This window comes from Microcebus murinus, chromosome 4 (genome assembly GCF_040939455.1).
Source record: "Microcebus murinus isolate Inina chromosome 4, M.murinus_Inina_mat1.0, whole genome shotgun sequence".
Lineage (NCBI taxonomy): Eukaryota > Metazoa > Chordata > Mammalia > Primates > Cheirogaleidae > Microcebus > Microcebus murinus.
In genome coordinates this window covers 89,695,500-89,715,175 of record NC_134107.1, presented here as the reverse complement: position 1 = coordinate 89,715,175, position 19,676 = coordinate 89,695,500, and the positions used below count along the sequence as shown (strand labels likewise).

Below are 19,676 nucleotides of genomic sequence, written 5' to 3'. Positions count from 1 at the left end.
AAATTCCTAGCAGCCCAGATGTGGCAGGATTGTATTCTAGAAATTACAGAAGACCAGAATGACCTGGGCTTAGACAACAGATGCAAACCAATGACCAGCAATGGGAAGTCAACAAATGGGTTTAGAAGGGAAGGGAGATGGGAAGGAGATGTGAGATAATCATAATTGTATTTTGACCAGTTAACTCTGGATGCAGTATTGAGAACTAATTGTAGGGTAACAAGTTGACATGAGAAGACCAGTTAGGAGGCTACTGCTGGAGTCCAGAAGAAATAAAACATGTGTGGCTTGGTTGAGGGTGGTACAGATATAAAAAAGGTAGACAGATGCAAGAGGAGGTAAAATTGATAGGATTAGGTAATAGATTAGGTATGAGATTAGTGAAGGTGAGAGTTAAGGATGAGTCATCTATCTCTAGCTGAGATGGGGAACAATGGAAGGAGACCAGATTTGAACAAGACAAACTCTGGAGGTCTCAATTTCTGTTTCTGCAAAATACAAGTCAAACTTTTTCTTGAAGTTATCTCCAGTTCTAAAATTATACGACTGTATTAGATAATTTAATCATTTTTTAAAAATAAGGAGTAGGCTAACTTAAGTGGGAATTGCTTATAGTTAAATGCATTAGTTATTCATTGCTAAATAAAAAATTACCACCAAACCTTAGTTACTTAAGACATTTATTATTTCATAATTTCTGTGGGTTAGGAATTCAGGAGCAGCTTAGCTGGGTGGTTCTGGTTCAGGGTTTCCTAGGGAAGGCATTCAGAATATTGATAGGGTCTGCAGTCATCTGAAGGCTTGCCTGTGGCTAGAAGATCTACCTGCTTCCACAATGGCTCACTCATATGGCTGTTTGCAGAAGGCCTCAGGTCCTTAGTGATGGCAGAAGGCCTCCCTTTCTCACCATGTGGGCATTTCCATAGAATAATTAAATGTCTTCATGACACAGCATTTGGCTTGCCTCAAAGCAAGTGATCCCAAAAAGAGCCAACAAGGAGGAAGCCACAGTGCCTTTTATGATCTAGTCTCAGAAGTTGCATACTAAGTCTGTTCTTGCCGCTATGACAAAAATTCCTTAGCCTGGATAATTTATAAATAACAGAAATTTATTTCTCAAAGTTCTGGAGGCTGGAAATTCTAAGTTCAAGGAAGGTGCCGGTAGATTTGGTGTCTGGTGAGGGCTGCCTCTCTCTGATTCAAGTATGGTGACTTGCTGCCCTGTGTACTCACGTGGTGGAAGGGTGGAAGAGGAAAAAGGGTTGAACATCACTGTGAAGCCTCTTTTATAAGGCCACTAATCCTATTCATGAGGGCAGAGCCCTCATAACCTAATCATCTCCTAAAGCTCTTACTTCTTAATACTATCACGAGGGTGATTAAGTTTCAACATATGAATTTTGGGGGGACACATTCAGACCGTAGCACATATAGTCAATTCCATTTTGTTCTAAGTCACTAAGTGTAGCCTACCATCAAGGAGAGTGGAATTAGGCTTCATCTCTTGAAGGGAAGAGTAGCAGACAATTTTTTGATATATTTTAAAACCACCACAGTAAGGTTTAAATCTCATACACTTGACACTTCACAAAGTATTGGGCAACTTTCTTTGACAGTAAATAACACTGTTGTATAGACTAAATTAAAATGAAGCTAAAGTGTTATAAACTTTTAGAAAACAGCTGCCTAGAATATTCAGTGCCAATGTTCAGCATAAATATTTATTCATTTATTTATATTTCTTTCTCTCTCTCTCCTCCCCCCCCCCCACTGTAATGAGGCAAGGGCAGTCGAACAATGTACAAAGCTTAATGAGACATAAACTAGTGGATATTTGGGTCTACAATTATGAAATAATATGGTAAATGATTCTCTACACACACATGCTTTCAGAATAATTATAAAACACATAATGAATTCTATAAGTTACACATTGCTATGTTTGAGAATTGATTTTTTATGTGAATCAGAGTCAGAGCTGAAGAATTTTAGAGCCTGAAGAAAGCTTACAGATGGTGTAGTCCAAATCCCTCATTTATTGATGAGAAAACTGACAGTCCACCAAAAAAAATTTTTTTTTCCTAGAGTTCTCACTCAGTTTGTGGCAGAAAGCCACTGGTAGTCACTTGGTAATAATGTTGGAGATGGGATTCAATGGTCTTTGAGATCCTCTTCTAGTCCTAAAAATCAATGATGTCTTAACACAACATCTGGGAAAGGTACAATAGGTGTAATATTCTCACTCTTTTAACACTGTTTGCAAGTAAGTTACAGAATAGCCTATCAGATCTTTCAAGGTCACTTAGTAACTTGGTAGGCATTGGGAATGAAGCCAAGGTTATAGATTCCCTCATTTAGACTCTTTCTACTCATTTATTACTTACCTCTGGAATTTTATTGCATTTATCACAAACTAAATTGGCTTTGTTATATAAGCAAGGAGGATTAAGTAATAACTTTTACCTTATCTTTGTGGGAGACTAATATGCTCATATCTGTGAACACATTATGAATTATGTACTTATGTAATTTGATGTTAGATATGGAGATAATAAAGGTAGGAATAGACCTGTGGTTTCCTGACTCTTAGTTTAGGTACATTAGCCATCAGACCTCTATTGACTGCACTGAAATTTTATAGCTTCATATCAGCAATTAAATTTGTATGGCTTTACTAGGCATACAAAAGTAAATGATAAGATAGTTTTATTTGCTTTGTCTATTTTTAACTGAGGGCTATGATATTGGTGAACACATTGTGAATATGTAGTTAATTAGATATGTAAGATAATGTGAATAGTATAAAATATCATTTTTTTTTTTTTTTTGAGACAGAGTCTCACTTTCTTGCCCAGGCTAGAGTGACATGGCGTCAGCCTGGCTCACAGCAACCTCAATCTTCGGGGCTCAGCGATCCTACTGCCTCAGCCTCCCGAGTAGCTGGGACTACAGGCATGCGCCACCATGCCCGGCTAATTTTTTGTATATATATATATTTTTTTAGTTGGTCAATTAATTTATTTCTATTTTTGGTAGAGATGGGTCTCGCTCAGGGTGGTTTCGAACTCCTGACCTTGAGCAATCCGCCGGCCTTCCAAAGTGCTAGGATTACAGGTGTGAGCCACCACGCCTGGCCTATCATGGTTTATAATAGAAAATTCTCTTACATTTCCTTCTATGCATAGCTTTTAAGAAGTAGTGATTTTGTGTTGTTATAGCTTTTTAAAAATAGTGAATATATTTTTGATGGAAAAAAGTTTTAGTATATATCTAATATTGTTGTAAAATCCTTGGCATATATAGAATTGTATTTTCCAAAGAAATAATTGGAAATGAAAGCCTGTTTTAGCATGTTATCTATGTTCATCTATTTAATAAGTATTTATTGTATGTCTCATTTGCCACAGCTTATATCATTTTTATAGTTCATATATTTCCAGTTACTAGGAATAAACATTTGTTCCTAGATTGTCTGTAGACACTTAAAATTGAGCATGTTCCCAACTTGCCTAATTATCTTGATCTCTCAGTTCTACTTCTTTTACACTCTCCATTTACCTTAATGGTACCTACCTTGAAATCATTTTCACATCTCCTTTTCTTTTTCTCCTCAAAGTCTATCTCCAAATCTTTTAACAGATTCTATTTCCTCTCCATCCTCACAACCTCCTAAGTTCAGACCCTCATTCTCACTTGCATGGACCTTTATAGCAAAACTGTGTTATCTAAAGTGTCACTGGTGGCCTCGCCATCTTACTCTCACTGTCACTGAACCAGGCAATTCACGTGGCTGCGAGTAACCTTATTAAAATATAAGCCAGATCACATTATTTCTCTTCTTAACACCTCTTATGCATGGATTCCTATTTCCTCAAGGATGAAGGATAAATTCTACACTTCCCAGTGTGTCTCAACTTACCTTGAAACCTTTGGTTATAAACATCCTTATATCCAAAGATCAACCCCATATTGATAGTCAGTCTCCAAAGCTGGTTGCTTTTCCTCCTGCTTCTCCTCTTAAGGAACTTCTATTCATCCCTTCACTCTTCCCTTCTCCATGTGGTGTTCTCTTCTGTAGGCAGAGTTAATTGCCCCCTTCTCTGTCTTTCTTAATACTACATGTCCATCTTTATTATAGCTCATATTGTACAGCATTATTTATTTGCCTTTCCCATTACTGAACTGGAGGGCAGGAACCAAGTTTTATTCAAACTAGCAAGGGGCCTGCAACTCAATGTTTGTTCTAGATCAAAAAACTTTCATTTATAAACCATTCTTGCAAAAATGAATTTTCTTCATTTTTATTTTATAGAAGTACTTCTGTATGTGCTAGTGAGACCAATGGTTTGTAACTATCATCAGAATTCCAGAATTCAGAATTAGTCAATATATTGCAGTGGATTAGGACTGTAGCATAGAACTGTTAGTAATAGATTGGTTTGGATATATCTTTTTAGAGCATATTATGTGCTGTATAAAAAAAAGTCTCGTAACTACTGATTAACATAAAAATTTTATTTTGAAGAAAAGTAGTTTTAGCAAACATGTGCATTTTTTCCACTTGAAATACGAGGTGTTGAAATAAAAATGAGAAAGAAAATTTTAAGTTAAATATCCAATATTTCATCTAAAAGTGCATATATTTGATGCAAGGAACAAAATAAAACAAATGTATGTGTGGTGTCTGTGTGTGTGTGTAGATTACATTTGCAATCAATAATAGATCTGACTCCTGACAATAAAATTCTGTCAGCACAATTCACCATAATTTTTCTTAGGAAAGAGTGGCTTTGCTGCTTTTGTGTAATTGATCCATATTGCAGTAAAACTCAACATAAATAAATTGGTTTTTTAACATTATAAAAGTAATATAGAAAAGAATGAAGAACGAAATAAAGAAAAAAAATGCCCACAGAAACATTATCCAGAGATGACTATGGGTTTCAATCTTTCTTTTTTCTAATACTATATATATATATATGTATATATATATATATATATATATATATATATATATAAAACATAGCTGTGTTAATACTGCCTGGACAGTTTCATAATTTGTTTTTTCTCCCCAGTTAATACTATAAAAACTTGCCATGTTGTTATATATTACACAAAAATTTAAAATTGTTACCTTAATCCTTTTGTAGTTCGTGTGAAAACTAGGTTTTCATGTTCATGTGTGAGATGTGCCTCCCTCAAACCTTCTTACAACATCTGCTCATTACCTGACATGGAAAAGTAAAATAAATTTGTTGCCTAAAATGCTATAGAGTAGTATATCTCATTTTTAGATACTTAGTTTCCATATTTCTTATTTTTGCATCTTGTGAATAATATTGTGATACAGCATTTATAAATAAAGCTCTTGCTCCATTTCAGATTATTTCCTCCAGAAAGAATCTCAGATATGGGATTTATAGGTTCCAAGAGTTATGAACATTCTTAAAGGTTGAATCACACTGCCAAATTGCTTTCTAAAGAGGTTATTTCAGTTTACACTCCCACTCACAATGTCTAACAGCACACTTTTTATCTCACCAGCCTTGAATGTTATCTTTTACTTAAATATTTACTAATATGATACTCAACTAAAATGTTACAGTTTCTGGTCTGTTTGCTGTTGCAGAGGATAGGATAAAATCAAGACTTTTGGAGTCAAGTATGTATGTGGATTTGGTCATAGCTCTGCCTCTTCTTAACCTTGTTACATTGGGCAAATTACTTAATCCTTTCTAGGCTCTCTTTATTCACTGGTTACAAAAAAAAAAAAAAGGTCAATAATAGTATTTACCCCAAGCACAGGGTTGTTTTAACCATTAAAAAAGTCACTTAAAAGAATGTTACACCAGTGCCTGGCACATGACCAACAATAGGGAATCCTTCATTTTCAGTTGCAAAAGTGTGTTATAGACTTTTGATTAGTGTACTATTTAGGAATATTTAATACATAATACTTTGACTATGCATGCAACCTGACGTGGAAGGCTGACCCATTACAGGGAGAATTCTCGCACCCCAGGGAGAAGAAGGTCAGGGAATGTTCTTTTGGTGGGCTATAAGAACCACATAAACCTGTTTGGTTACAAAGCACACACCTGCTTTCCATCCTTGAGGAATTTGCCTTTGAGTTCAACCCCTGGAGTCTCTTGAGGCTTTTAATTGTTTAGAGACCTTTCAAAGGGCGATAGTGATAACTCACTGAAGAGGAAGCTTAGTGAAAGTGATCTGGAGATAGTTCCTGGAAAAAATACTATCTCAACAAAGGTAAATACTAAGGCAGAATGGATATGAATTATTTATTCTATAAAAGTACATTGATTCTAGACAAGCTATTTGGCAGGGGAAAAAAAGTACATTGATGAGTTTTGTTATCTGCATCTAAAGTTTGTTCACAAAAGAGAAGCTAAACTGCAAACAGGGCAAGCCAGGCTACTCTGATTTTGTGCACTTGCTGTTTGTACACTCACAGCAAATTTTGCTCTTAGAATCTCAGCAGAAAATACTGAGAGGAGGAAGCATGGAGTAGGTAACAGAACACTGATCCGGAATTCAGGAGATTTCAGTCTAACCCCAGCCACTAGCTAAAATGAGGGGCTAGAGTTAGACTACGACTGAATGCCTAACTTTCTCTAAATCTAGAATAATTCAGGTTTGGCTGCTCTTTGGGGCCCTACTTCCAACTTTTTCTTCCTAGCCCACTCCTTCCAACTGCCAAAGATTGTCGTTGGCAATAAAAAAATATCACATATCCTTGCTTGGATTAAAACTTGCACTCCTGATTTGGGGCGATATCTATTGAGGTTTGGGGTGGAGTTTAAAAACTGTCCCTGAAAAAAAGCAAGTTTTTCTAGTTGGTTAAAACCTGCCAAAATAATTTAAACCTTCTTCGTTGCGAATACAAGTTCCTCTCAGGTAGGCCCATTTCTCTCTGCTAGTACAGGATTTTCAAAGCAAACAGCCAAGTAACACGCCCAATTTGGTCCCCGAATCCCTCTGGGAAGAATTCCTCCTTCGGGGGCGATGGAGACGCCCGCAGTGAGTTTGCTGGCACCAGCGGGAGTTTCAAGTTTCCACTCGTGGGGGAGGCGGCCGGCGCTCTCCGAGCTTTGGGCCGGGCGGCTCCGCTTCCCTTGACCGCAGTCTTCGCTCTGGCCCAATCCTCTCAGGAAGGACTCGCCCTCTTTCCCCCGGGGCTCCAGTGCCCGCAGCCTCGTCCCTCGCGCTTCCAGGCCCGAGACCGCGACCCCCGGCTACGCCCCGCGCGAGGCCTGCGGCTGCGGACCGCGGAGCGGGGCGGGGCGCGGGCGGCCCTCACGGCGGCGGCAGCGGGGGCCGCGGCGTTGGCGCTCAGGCCGCGGCGCGAGGCCGGCCGGCCGGCAGGGGGAGGCGGGGGGGCGCGGGGCAGCCCCGCCTTTTCCCCGAGGAGGCGCCGGGCGGCCATATTGCGGAGCTGTCTGCGGTGGCGGCGGCGCCTCTTGTCTCCGGCGGCCCAGCGCTCGCACCACCGCCTCTCCCTCCCTGCCGCAGCCGCGCCGCCGGGCAGCGCCTTCGCCACACGCCGGCGGGCAGGAGCCGCTAGCTCTCCGGGTAAGCCGCCGGCGCCCTCCCTTCCCCCACTGCCCGCTCCGAGGCTCCGCCGGAGACGCTGAGGTGGCGGCGAGAAGTTGCGGGGCCCGCACTGCCGGGCAGTGGCGCCGCCGCCAGGGCCTGCCGCGCCTCAGCTCGCACCCCGCCGGCCAGGTCACCACCGTCGTTAACGGCTGGCTAGGCTCTCCCTGGGGCCGGCGGGAGCCGCGAGGCCCGGCCCGAATGTGCCCGGTCCGGGCCAAAGTCGGCCCGCAGCCGCGCGTTTCTCCTCTCCGCGGGGCGCAGGGTCAGCCCTCGGCGTCGCCTCGGCTCCCCCGCGACCCGGGGACGCCGGGTTCCCGCCGCCGGCTCTGGGCCCGGGACTTGGGCTGGCACGGCCCTGAGGGTTGTTCGAAAATACAAACAGTGAGCATAGGTGGAATTCTGTTTTGCAGTGTAGGGAAGGCATTTATTAGAACTTCTCCCCCGGCCTCTAGTTTGAAAGTAAGGGTGTTGAATTTCTAGAGAGCGTGTGTTCCGCCCTAGTGGCAAAGGGGATGTTGCATTACAGGGTTTGGGGCGCCACCCGCTCCAGCCGTCCGCACCCGCGAGGCCAGGGCCGCGGTCCCCTGCCGTCGCGCTACCTGCTGCTGCTGGCGCCTTCCGAGCCTGTTAACTTTCTGTGGTTCTTGGTATCTCAGACCTCACTAGGTAAGTTCAGTATATCGTTTAAAGGATCCTAAACTCAATTCCAGGGCTAACTTTGCAAGGGAGCAGTGCACATTTCATATGCCATGTTTCTTTAAACATTCTCAATATTCGGGTTTTTTTTGTTTGTTTTTTGACTTAAAGAATCATTTAATTAATGAGGTTGGAAATGTGTTAAAAGTCAGCTTCTTCAAAAATAATTTTTTAAATACAGTTGTGATTTTTGTGGGAAGACATATTTGAGGAGCTCGATGGCAGTCCTGTGGCACCAAGACTGGCAGGATGTAAATGTAAAAGCCTAAGATAATAAGGGTTTATTCTATAAACGAGTACTTTGACATAGACATTACAATCTATTGTTTATGCAGCATGCATTTTCTAAGAACACTAAATACTCCTTTATATGATGGGTGGAGCTAAGAATGAACAATTGCCCTGTTCATTTTGCTGGATAAATAATGGCTTAATCCATTTGCCAAAACAGCATCATTAGATTTGAGAAGGGATTACAGTTTTCTAGCTTTCAGAATTTCTTAGCTTTCCCCAGTGTGCTTTATGTTCCTGAGACGAATAATACTTTACCTCAAATATGACGAAATGTAGAACTCTGTTTTTGAAGTTTAATAGTATTCTGTAAAGAGGACTGCACTTTTTCTTAGCTTAATCACTTTTTTACGTATCATGGAATTTAATAAACATTTGATATATTTTTAGTAAGGAATCAATAGATAGGCATTGGAATTGTTTACATTTTTATTTAAATGAAACAGAATTTGATTATGGCATTTAAAATGTTGAATTCTTGCCCTTTTGAATTATATACATTGTTTACCTCTATCTTCACCAGTGGAAGAACGTGTAGGAGAGGCTCAGAAATATTTGTAGAGTAGATGTAATTAATTTTGGTGTCGGGAAAATATGTTGAGTCTGTCTTTTTGAAAATTATGATTACTTAATTGAAAATTAATTTGATTTTTCTTTTCCCTGTGATGGTAAGATATGACAGACTTTGTTCTTTCCTTCTCTTGCTAACTCTCAGTAGTCTCAGGGGAGGGGAACAAGAATTGTACTTTTGTTTATTGCTTCACCATTCCCAAGAGCAGAATTAGATTTTATTATTCATTTTTATCTTTGGCAGGCTGTTGAAATGAAAGTCTTTGTATATTTTTATTTTACTTCGAGTTCTCAATCTTTTAATATAATCTATGTATGAAATGTTGAATGATAGTGGGAGTCTTGTTTTTTTCACCCACTTTTAATTTAATACATTTTAATGTATGCCATTTACAAATGGAATGAAATTTTAACCAGTATTTCCCATAGACCAAAGCCTAAAAAGTATATTCTATTAAGGTTGCAAAGATACCTAATATAATTTCATGTTACTGCTGTGAATCTGGGAAGTCAAGAAACTCACTCTTTTTTGAGTGGCTTGGACCTTCCTGCAGAGAAAGAGCTGGTGAGCACTACTTAATTACCTGATACTACCCCTGGGGTACAGGGATTCAGTGGAGCTGGATTGGATTGCTATAGACTCCACCCTTTCAAGATTATTTTAAGTCTCAAGGTATTACTGGTCAGCTAAAGGTTGTTCTGGGAATATCCCTGACTTTTATAGCCAGGGTATGCTCACCTCTTTGGTGGTAGAGGTGTACAGTCTGACCCTAGAGAGTTCCTCAGTTTCTAGCTTATTTTAGAGAAATTCTGCCTTTCCTATTTAAGTTCCTGGTGTATTTCTTAATATTTATATTGGCTGTGTATATAAGCAATTTTCTAATACCATAAAAGTAATACATTTTATGACAAAGTGAAAAAACTCGGAAAGGTAAAAGTCCTGCTCACTCCCCAGAACCCCCTTTTCCCAGTCCTGTTTTTCATAGGTAACTGCTGTGAGTAATTCCTTGTGTGTAGAAAATGCCAATACTTACACAGGGTTAAAACGTATCCTTTATATCCCTTATTTGTGATTTTTAAAGTATGTTTAAATAAGGTTATATTGTAACATTGAAACTGTTCGTTTTAAACATTGTGTAAATCATTATATTTTTATCATTTGAATAAAATCACAGAAGGAAACTTCCTATAATCTCTAAAGTGTGTATATGTACAAATTTATACATGTGCAAAATTTCTTGGTTAATGATTGAAGGTGAACTTTACTGTTTGTTTTTCTTTCTAGAGTATGGTGTATAATTAACAGTGAGAAATGATATCTTTTTAAAAAAAGGGCTTATAACATGGGATATTGAAATGCCCACATCTGGGCCTTACAGAAAATGTTTGCCAATCCCTGATTTAGAGAAAAACATCCTTTTGAAAGGATGTTTTAGATACAGTATCAAAGAAGGAGGTACTGCATTGTTTGCTATTTTCTATAAGATTATATTAATAGAACTTGTAAAGCTAGGAACTTCAGTATTAGTAATTGATACAGATTTTTTTTTCTGAGTTGTAGATAATCCCTAGGGGATTTCAGAACGTTAAATATTTCTTTTATTTTTGAAAAGTTGAAGTCAAATAGGACTGACTACAGTGAATTTGTGAAGTGAGCAATCTTCAGATTTGAAGCCTTAAGTCATTTGAGATGCTTTCACTGCAAATAACAGAAAATTCTGGAACTGGTTTAAACAATGAAGAAATTTAACTCCTTATATGATAAAGTACAGAGGTTCAAGAAATATCAATGACACATTCTCTTTCCAACTCTCTTCTGTGACCTTCCCCTTTAGCTTCATACTAAGACTGCCTTTCCCCTTTGTCCTAGTTTGGCTGCCTCAAGGACTAGCATCCCATCCAGACACAGCAATATCCAAAGGAATAAGAGGAGCTGTCTCTTTTCCAGAAGTCCCCCAGCAGATGTCTTCTCAGCCTCACTGACCAGGGGCACATTCCATACCTAACCAGTCACTGGCAAGAGTAGTGGAATTGCCTTTTTTCTAACTCTGTTTCCATTACATTATTTTCATTATTCATCTGTACCAAGTGTCTTGGGTTCTTTTTTACCCTCACCCAAAAGCAAGATCCTAGATTAATCTGTCATACACAGTCATATGTAGGTTAGCATGAACACATGAGTTCATATCTTCTTGGGTACCAAATTTAGGTAAATTACAGAATGCAAATGCTGATTCCTTTTAAAATATATGACAAACTACAGCCCATGGGCTAAATCCAACCTACTGCCTATTTCCATAAATAAAGTTTTATTTGAACATATAGGTCATTTGTTTTTGTATTTATCTATGGCTGCTTTCCTGACACAACAGCAGAGTGGTTAACACAGACACTGTGTGGCTTACAGAGCCTAAATTGTTTATTATCTTGTTCTTCACAGAAAAAGTTTGCTGACCCCTGCTCTAAGTTGTCAGTCATGCATTCAGACAGTTGTTATTATGTGCCAAGTACCCTTTGTATTTGAGGATGGAAAGATGAGTAAGGTACTGAGGAGTTCATACTCTGATAGGAAGATAGTGTGCCATACAGTATATCAAAAAGTGTGTTAAGTTATAGTGGTGCGTATAAACTGGAATTAATACTCAGTGCAACAGTATTCTAAGCAGTTCTGTATTGTGAATTCTGGATGTTTCTTGCTTCCTACTTCCAAGAAAACTTCCTGTAAATTAACTGATAATAATTCAATAAGTTAACCATAGTAGGTGTGTTTGTAACCAGAAATCCTGGCTAGTATATGGAATAATGGAGGCACATGAGTGCAACATAGTGACCCTTACTTAATAAAAGGGAGAATGGGGACAAAGGAAATCTCATCTATGGTTAATGGACTCTAGAATCCTTTGGCTTGGATTAAACTTTGTTAGCTGTCATCAAGGACTCTTGATATTTAAGCTGTTTATATGTTTTAGACTTAGAAAAACTGTACAAACTTAGTTTGGTTATTAAGCAAAGTTAGTTATATATACCCGAAAGCTCACTACTTACATCTAATCAACAAAAGCAGCATGATTATTATAGTTATCATTAGGAGTGTCATATTATCTGGCCCTCTAATTTGGTTGTCAGATTAGCTGACATTATTGAAACAGTTTTGGATAGAGATGGTAAAGGCCTGAATTTGGGAGACCTAGATGTAAGGAGCTTTTTCCCCAAGTTTATGTTTCCTGTCTCTTCATAGTGATGCTTATTAGATTGGTCAAAATGAGAGGAAACTATTGCCCTTGAAGATAATCAACAGAAAGATTAAAATGAGTATTATGTATAAGCTTAATTCAACAGAATCAATAAACATTTGAGGCCCAAATGTGAGCCAGGCACTGTTCCAGTTTCTCAGAAAAGGGTTTGAATTTCTAGAGAATTAGAAGCTTACTGGTTTTTATAGTAATAGAACTGCCATATAGCCTTATTGACTACATGAGGGAATATCATCTCATTTTAAAGATATTTAAGAAATATTGTGTTTGTTTTGAAAATAAAGTACTATACTATCTGGTATTTCCAAACATATAAAGTGTAGAATTATTTGTGAGAATTTCTCTGGTCAATTTGAGTCTTTGCTTCTTTCCTGAGACATAAGTGACTTACATGAACCTATCTTTGTTTTTCCATTTCTAAACATTTTTGTATGAATTTTTAATGTTTTCTTAAATGTAAAATGAAATTTGATTGGATTTAGCTTTCTCATCTTTTAGCATTTAAAATGAATAATTGCAGATTATCATGTATTTGATTTTCTACTCATCTTAGGAACACTACAGATACAATTTTTCTTTTAAATTTACAAAACTCTTTTAGTAGATAACCTAAATGCAGCGTAAAAAAACTTTGTTTTTAATATTGCAGTTCTGGTTTATACTTAAGTTTTAGAAATTTGCTTTGCAGTTTCGGCAGCATGTATATATTGCTCAAAAATGTTGAATTTTTAATTTCTTTGAAAATATTATTAAAATGGGAATCAATTCTGCATGGACAAGTACTTAATATCTTTTTAAAATTGCCTGTCACCCTTACAGGAAATCCATTTACAGAGATATCATACTAGCTATTAATGTGCACTTACAACATCTTTAGAGGTAATCTTTTGACCTGATAACAATAGAGGAGATAGCTTTAATAGCCTGCTTCTTGAAAAGCCCTATTAATTGTTTTGGATGGGCTTGTCTAGAATGGTATCTGAGAAAAGCAGAGCGAGTAGGGTAGTCAGTAGAGCCCAGGACTAGAATTTAAAAGGACCGTTAACCTTTTTTAACTAGCCCAATAACTTTGGGCAAGTCACTCATCTGAATCTAATTTCTTTGTTAGAAGATGAGGGATTGTAATACCTATGTTTGGCAGGAGAAGGGAGGGCAGTTATTGTGAAGATTAGGCAATGTAGGTAAAGTGTCTGGAGAATGAGCATACTGTGAGCGCTCATTCCATGCACACTACCTTTCTGCTTGTTTTGACCTTATTTCTTTACTTGCAAAATGGAACTGAAAATTCTTGTCCTCTTCACCTAGGGAGAGGATCACATGGCATTACACAGGGAAAAGTGTATTATTATTGCTATTAAATCCAGTATTAACACTGAATTAAAAATATAATAAGCACAGTTCTTAGTATATTAGAGATTTTAAACCTGGGGGTAGGGGGGCTGTGAACTTGGATGGGGAAAGAGGTACCTTTTTATTTTTTTATTAAATGCCCTCTGATGTTCCTAAAAAGTTACATCTTTATTTACACATTTTCTTCCGTTACGAATGTAGACAACAGTAGCATTAGTACAGTACCAGAGATTGTTTCTAATAGAAATGGCAGATATTTTCATAGTACATTAAAGTTATCTCAAAATGACATATATGCTCATCATTACTTACAAGTTTAGTTATTAGATCCACTGGTGGATACTGTTAAAGTATTACCAGTGTTAATAAAGAAACATATATATTAGTATATCATAAATTTGTGCTTTTTATATTTTGATAATTCTGGTATAATTGGTTTCTTTCATGATTTTATTATTTTATCCATTTAAAAATACTTTTCTAGGAGGTGGTTCTTAGGCTTCCATGCAGGACGGAGGGTCCCAGGAAGGAAAAAAAAATAATTTAAAACTTTTGAGATGTCATTATAGTGTTGCTTTGATGGCTAGAGTTACCTTTTGGGTTCAGTTTATACTTCTTTTTGTTGTATTGCTTTCCAGTCCCCCAGTAAATTGGCAGAGCAGTTCTTTTGGAATTATTTGGTCTCTGGAGAGACCACAAATCTGCGATCGTTTCTGAGTCTTAAAGGCAGAAAAAAAGTACAATTAAGCTTGGAGAAAAGAATAGCTTAAAAGTAAAATTAGGCATCCTGGTATAAATTATTGAAGCTTCAATGTAGGACCTGCATGGACTAGACTTAAATAACACCTGTTTTGCCACCTGACAGGTGGGAATCTGTTGTGCACTGACTTAACAGAGCTCAGTGTGTTAAGCATGAGGCTATTTTTCCCTTGTATGAGGTAGAAAGGCTGTGTAGGGTCATTCTCAGAATTAAAAGTTAAAAGAGTTATATAGGAATATTTTATGTCTAATATGTGGCACAGTGTTTGAGTACATATTCATGTGGGTATTTTTCTAGACATGGGAGATATGTATACTGGCAGCATCTCTTAAGACTACACTTCTAAAGGCAGGGTGTGTTGCTGCCATGATTATATTTCATTGCTTCTGGGGAAGTCCTGTGGAAAAGAGGTAGGGGAAGAACACTTAAGATATTTAAAAGTGGGAGAAATTAAGAAAATCGATTAAGTCTAAGTTAAACTTACAAATTAAATTTAATTAAGAAAACTAAGACTGGGGAGGAGAGAGTAAATTTTTCTCAATTATCATGAGGGAAGGGGGAAGTAGACAACTATTGTATATACAATATATATCTTTGATACATTATAGTTTAGGTGATTTTTATTTATTTATTTTTTTAAAGAAGAAAGGAAAACACTTAAAGACAAGTTAGTGTCAAGCTAGAGGTGGAACCCCAGGACATGTGTCTAGGTTTCTTGACTTTTCCTGTGACATTTTATTAAATTACCTACTCTGTTACTGACAGATGCCAGTTTCAATTAAAAATATACTGACATTCATAGAAGGACTACAAATTTACCACTGAGGTTAAATAATACTATCTTGATATAAGTATTTTAAAATAATCACTAAATTGGCTTAAAAACTTAGGTTTTGATAGCATTATACATAGCTTAGTCCTAAAAAATTTAATGTAGATTACTTACGTATACTGTGTGAGCTAATAAACTAATATGTAAATAATTTAGTGAAATATGTTTATGGAATTCTCATTTATGATTTTTTTAAATTAGGAACTTAACAAAACTCTGATTAATATTAAATACTCAGTGTCTATATATCCAAACATCCTTTGTATCAATACCTGTGTTTTTACATAATTGTAATAGGTGGCTGGCTACATATTCTGCCTTTCTCCTTAACATTACATAAATGTTGAAACAGTTTGTCTGAATATACCAGAAAAAAACCAAACCAAACAAACCCTGGAATAGTCCCTTATGTTATCACATAGTTTCAACATTACTTTGTGATTTTAATTATTGGTTATTATAAAAAGTGCTGCTGAGAATGTCTTGGTACAGATTATTTTCTTTTGTATTCGTTGATTTCCTTGGGGATGTATTTCCTTGGTGGTTTATTACAGAAGCAGAATTTCCTGTTCAAAAAAGCTCTGTAGCTTTTGTTATGTATCGGCAACTTTCTAGAACTACAGAATCAGTTTATAGTGCTACCAGCAATATTTATCTACTTATTTACCAACAGTCTCATCAACATTGGCATTTATAATAAATACTTAATTTTGCTAGTTTAGTGACTATATTCTCAGTAGCACCTTAAAGTCATTTTGATTTGTAGTTTTAATTAGTAACACAATTGTGTATTTTTTGTTAGTGTAGGATTTGTTTGTGAAGAGTTCTCATTTACCTGTTTACTGAGTGGAGTCTGAGTGATACCTTCATATATTTAATCATTTCTCTTTTTTTTGCATAGCAACTTTATTATGGCTGTTGCATATTTTTCTATTCCATTACTTTTATTTTGATATTTCTTTTATTTTACCTATTTAGGGATTTAAGATCAAATATATTATCTGTTTTTCTCATGACCTGTGTATCCTTCTTAATCATATTATTCCTCTAAAACTAGATTTGTTAAGAATTTTTTTGACATAAAAATTAACCTATTTAGGATTTATTAAATGGTATTGTGAAGTTATAGGTCCAACTTAGTTTAGTAGAATAATTTTTTTCTTTCATTTTAAGAAATTAGTTTTTCTTACTATAAAAGATCTATATTTTTGTTTTAGAAATGTACAGATTCATTCTAATTCTGAGAGCCTCTTAATATTTTGGGGTAGAATCATTCTGGTTTCTTCATTTATACTTTTTAAAAAGAAATGTGATGATATTCTATGGCTGATCTTATAACCTGCTTTTTAACTTAGTGATTTGTGAATATTTTCCTATGTTATTTAACATTTTTCTATAACATTTTGATTGGCTGCATTGTGATTTAGCAGAGGCTATAGATGTACTGTAATTCACTTAACTCCCGGTATTACATATACTTTTATCAATAGCACTATAACTAGAATCTTTGTAGTTATATCATTATACACATTTTAAAATATTTTCTTTGGGCATATTTCCACAAATGAAATTACTTATCACTTTTTTAATATCAGAAAGATGAGCTGGTATGTGGTAAAGCTCTGAATGCTAGGTGTCAAAAGACTGGTGGTTTGGCCACTTATTACCCACATGGAAAGCCACTTTGGCTCAGGATAAAAATTTTAGTAATCTCATAATATGCTGGCTCAAAACTGCTTATGTAATCTAAAAAACTGTTATAATTTGAAAAATGGCCAAAGTTTTGATGTGGACACTCTTGTTTCATGTATGTGTGAGGAGTTTGAATAAAATTGTTCTATGAAATGTGAGATGAGGCAAACTGTTTCTGAGTCAATATTTTATAGGTCATGTGTTTTTAATATTTAAGTATACTAATAAATTATAAATACATAGTTGTATATTCATATGATAAAAATGAATTTCAAATATGCTCACAGGTAAATTAAGGAACTCACTTTATATTTGGAATTGCCTTATATTTGGGCATATTTAGCTTATGACCTTAATTTGTGAATTACTAAAGACTGGAAATTACTTAGGTAAACTTTCAATTTTAAAGATTAGAAATGAACCACAGAGTAAAGCCAAACCAACTTGTGAGGGGAAAAATAATTAGAAAAATGACAAAAATTAATAGAAAAATAAAAGAAAATCAACAAAACTGAAAACTAATTTTTGGACCCATAAACTAGGCAAACTTCTGGCAAGATTAATCAAGAAAAAGGGAAGGCAAAAATTAACAGTATTAGGAATGAAAAGAAGGTTTTAACTTTTAGATGTAGAGATATAAAAATCATGAGAGACTACTATAGATAGCTTTTTAGGAATATATAAGTCACCCAGCTTGAAGAAGAGCAGATTTGGCTATGGAGTAGGGATTTAAGGGTCTTGGCCATGTTATGTTTGAGATAATTCTTTAGATGTTGAGCAAGCTACTAGCTTATATTAATAAATAATGTGGAAAGCAGGTCATTTTGGAGGCCGTTTTAATCAAACTTGAGATGATAAGATCTGAACTAAGGCAGTGGTATTTGGGGTGAAAAGAGAGTATAAAATTAAAAATTTGAAGAACATTTAAGTGACTGTAGATAGGGAGTAGGCTAGGAAATATTATTCATAATAAGAAGTGAGGTTTTGGCCAGGCAAAGTGGTGTGCTCCTTTAGTCCCATCTACTGTGGAGGCTGAGGTGGGAGGATTGCTTGAGCCCAGGAGTTGGAGGCTGCAGTGAGTTGTGATTGCACTCCAGCCTGGGTGAAAGAGCAAGCCCTGTCTCTAAAAAACAAAACAAACAACATAAAGAGGCCTGGTATGGTGGCTTGTGACCATAATCTTAGCACTCTGGGAGTCTGAGGAGAGAGGATTGGTTGAGGCCAGGAGTTCAAGACCAGCCTGGACAATAACGAGAGCCTATCTCTAGAACAAATTTTAAAGATTAGCCAGGCAGTGGTGGTGTGTACCTATAGTCCAAGCTACTTGGGTGACTGAGGCAGGATGATGGCTTGAGGCCAGAAGTTGGAGGCTGCAATAATCCGTGATGACACCAGTGCACTCCATCCTGGGCAACAGTGAGACCCTGTCTCAAAAGAAAAGAAATGAAATGAGAGGTTTTTATCTGTAGTTGAATGCCATTGTGCAGTGACTCAGATAAAAAAAAAAAAAATCTTGCAAGGAAGTTCCCTCCATTAAAGAGGTTTATTGGTTATCGTGAGTAAAATGTAGGGAAATAACCTTATTTCAGTGTTTCATTTTTATTTCAATTTGGACAATTTTCAGTTTTATTTATGGTATATTGAAAAGCAATTGATAATATAACTTTAAAATTCAAAATTAGTTGTATATTAGTTGATCCTCCTGTAACAAAGTTTCTCAGCAGAGATATTAGATAAGCTTTTCTCAAGTAATAACTTAACATCTCAGTATAGGTTTTCAAATTGGAATGATATTTTTTCTGAACATCTAATAATGATTAAGAATTTTAGATCTATTGGTAGATTTATAAAGAGGAAACCCAATTTTGTTACTTCTTTCTTAGTAAGAACTTTTACCCCAAGACAACAAGATGGTTCTTTTTGATTAAGATTTATTGCCTTTCTGGAAGAAGATATACTTTAACATTGGTCTTAAGGGTAATTAAAAATTTCAGTGAAGGGCACTAGGTTGCTGGTGAGTAGCATGCATATCATTAGTATGCAGAGCTTTGGCTGTTTTTTATATGTTAGGTGGATAAGCTACTTATGTATTTTTCTCTACTCAGATTTTTAAACTTCAAGAGGCAAAAATAGTTTTCTTGTTATTTTTCTTTTTGTAGATTACATTAATCAAAATTTCCTTTTGTCTTTGACAGTACAGAAAAAATGTTGAAAAGTATTTTTGAACTCAACTCTTTGGAATCTGAATCCATCTATCCTCACTTTCACTGTCCCTTTCTCTGACATCTTGGGTGTAGGGATGAACCTGTCTCAGAGAGAGGCAGTGTTTGGGTCCTTAGCAATTACGTTTGCTTGGTACGTGTTGTCTGTAATTCAATTAAAACTTATAGCAGATCTATATGCTGTGTTATTTGAGATGTGTGGTATTGTAAATCTCAGATTTCAGTCTTTTTAGGGAATGTGAAATGATAGTAGAAGACATTGAAAATTAGAATAAAATAAGAGAACTCTATGTTACATTAAGCCACATTTTAAAATGTTTTAATTTTATTCTGTACAGATTACAGTTAAAAACCTTACATAAAAAGAAAATAGATAAATTATGCTTTCTTTTTCT

The 19,676-nt window shown here is 36.4% G+C and overlaps 2 protein-coding genes and 1 pseudogene across 3 annotated transcripts in view; all 3 read left to right on the top strand.

Annotated features, from left to right (window-relative positions):
- The first annotated feature begins 5,138 nt into the window (after positions 1-5,138).
- On the top strand, positions 5,139-5,234 carry LOC142870861 (uncharacterized; annotated as a pseudogene).
- Positions 5,235-7,023: 1,789 nt separating this feature from the next.
- On the top strand, positions 7,024-19,676 carry LOC142870547 (uncharacterized). Its single transcript, XM_076001413.1, has 3 exons — positions 7,024-7,038; positions 7,144-8,073; positions 9,631-19,676. The coding sequence occupies exons 1-3, from the start codon at positions 7,024-7,026 to the stop codon at positions 9,757-9,759; spliced, it is 1,074 nt and encodes a 357-aa protein (XP_075857528.1). The 3' UTR covers positions 9,760-19,676.
- RDX (radixin) overlaps positions 7,424-19,676 on the top strand; it is a 73,696-nt gene continuing 61,443 nt past the window's right edge. Inside the window, exon 1 of one of the 2 annotated variants that reach the window (XM_012773755.3) lies at positions 7,424-7,590. The gene's annotated coding sequence lies outside the window, so the exon portion shown is untranslated. The remainder of the gene's footprint in view (positions 7,591-19,676) is intronic. The other variant, XM_076002496.1, reaches the window with a different exon arrangement.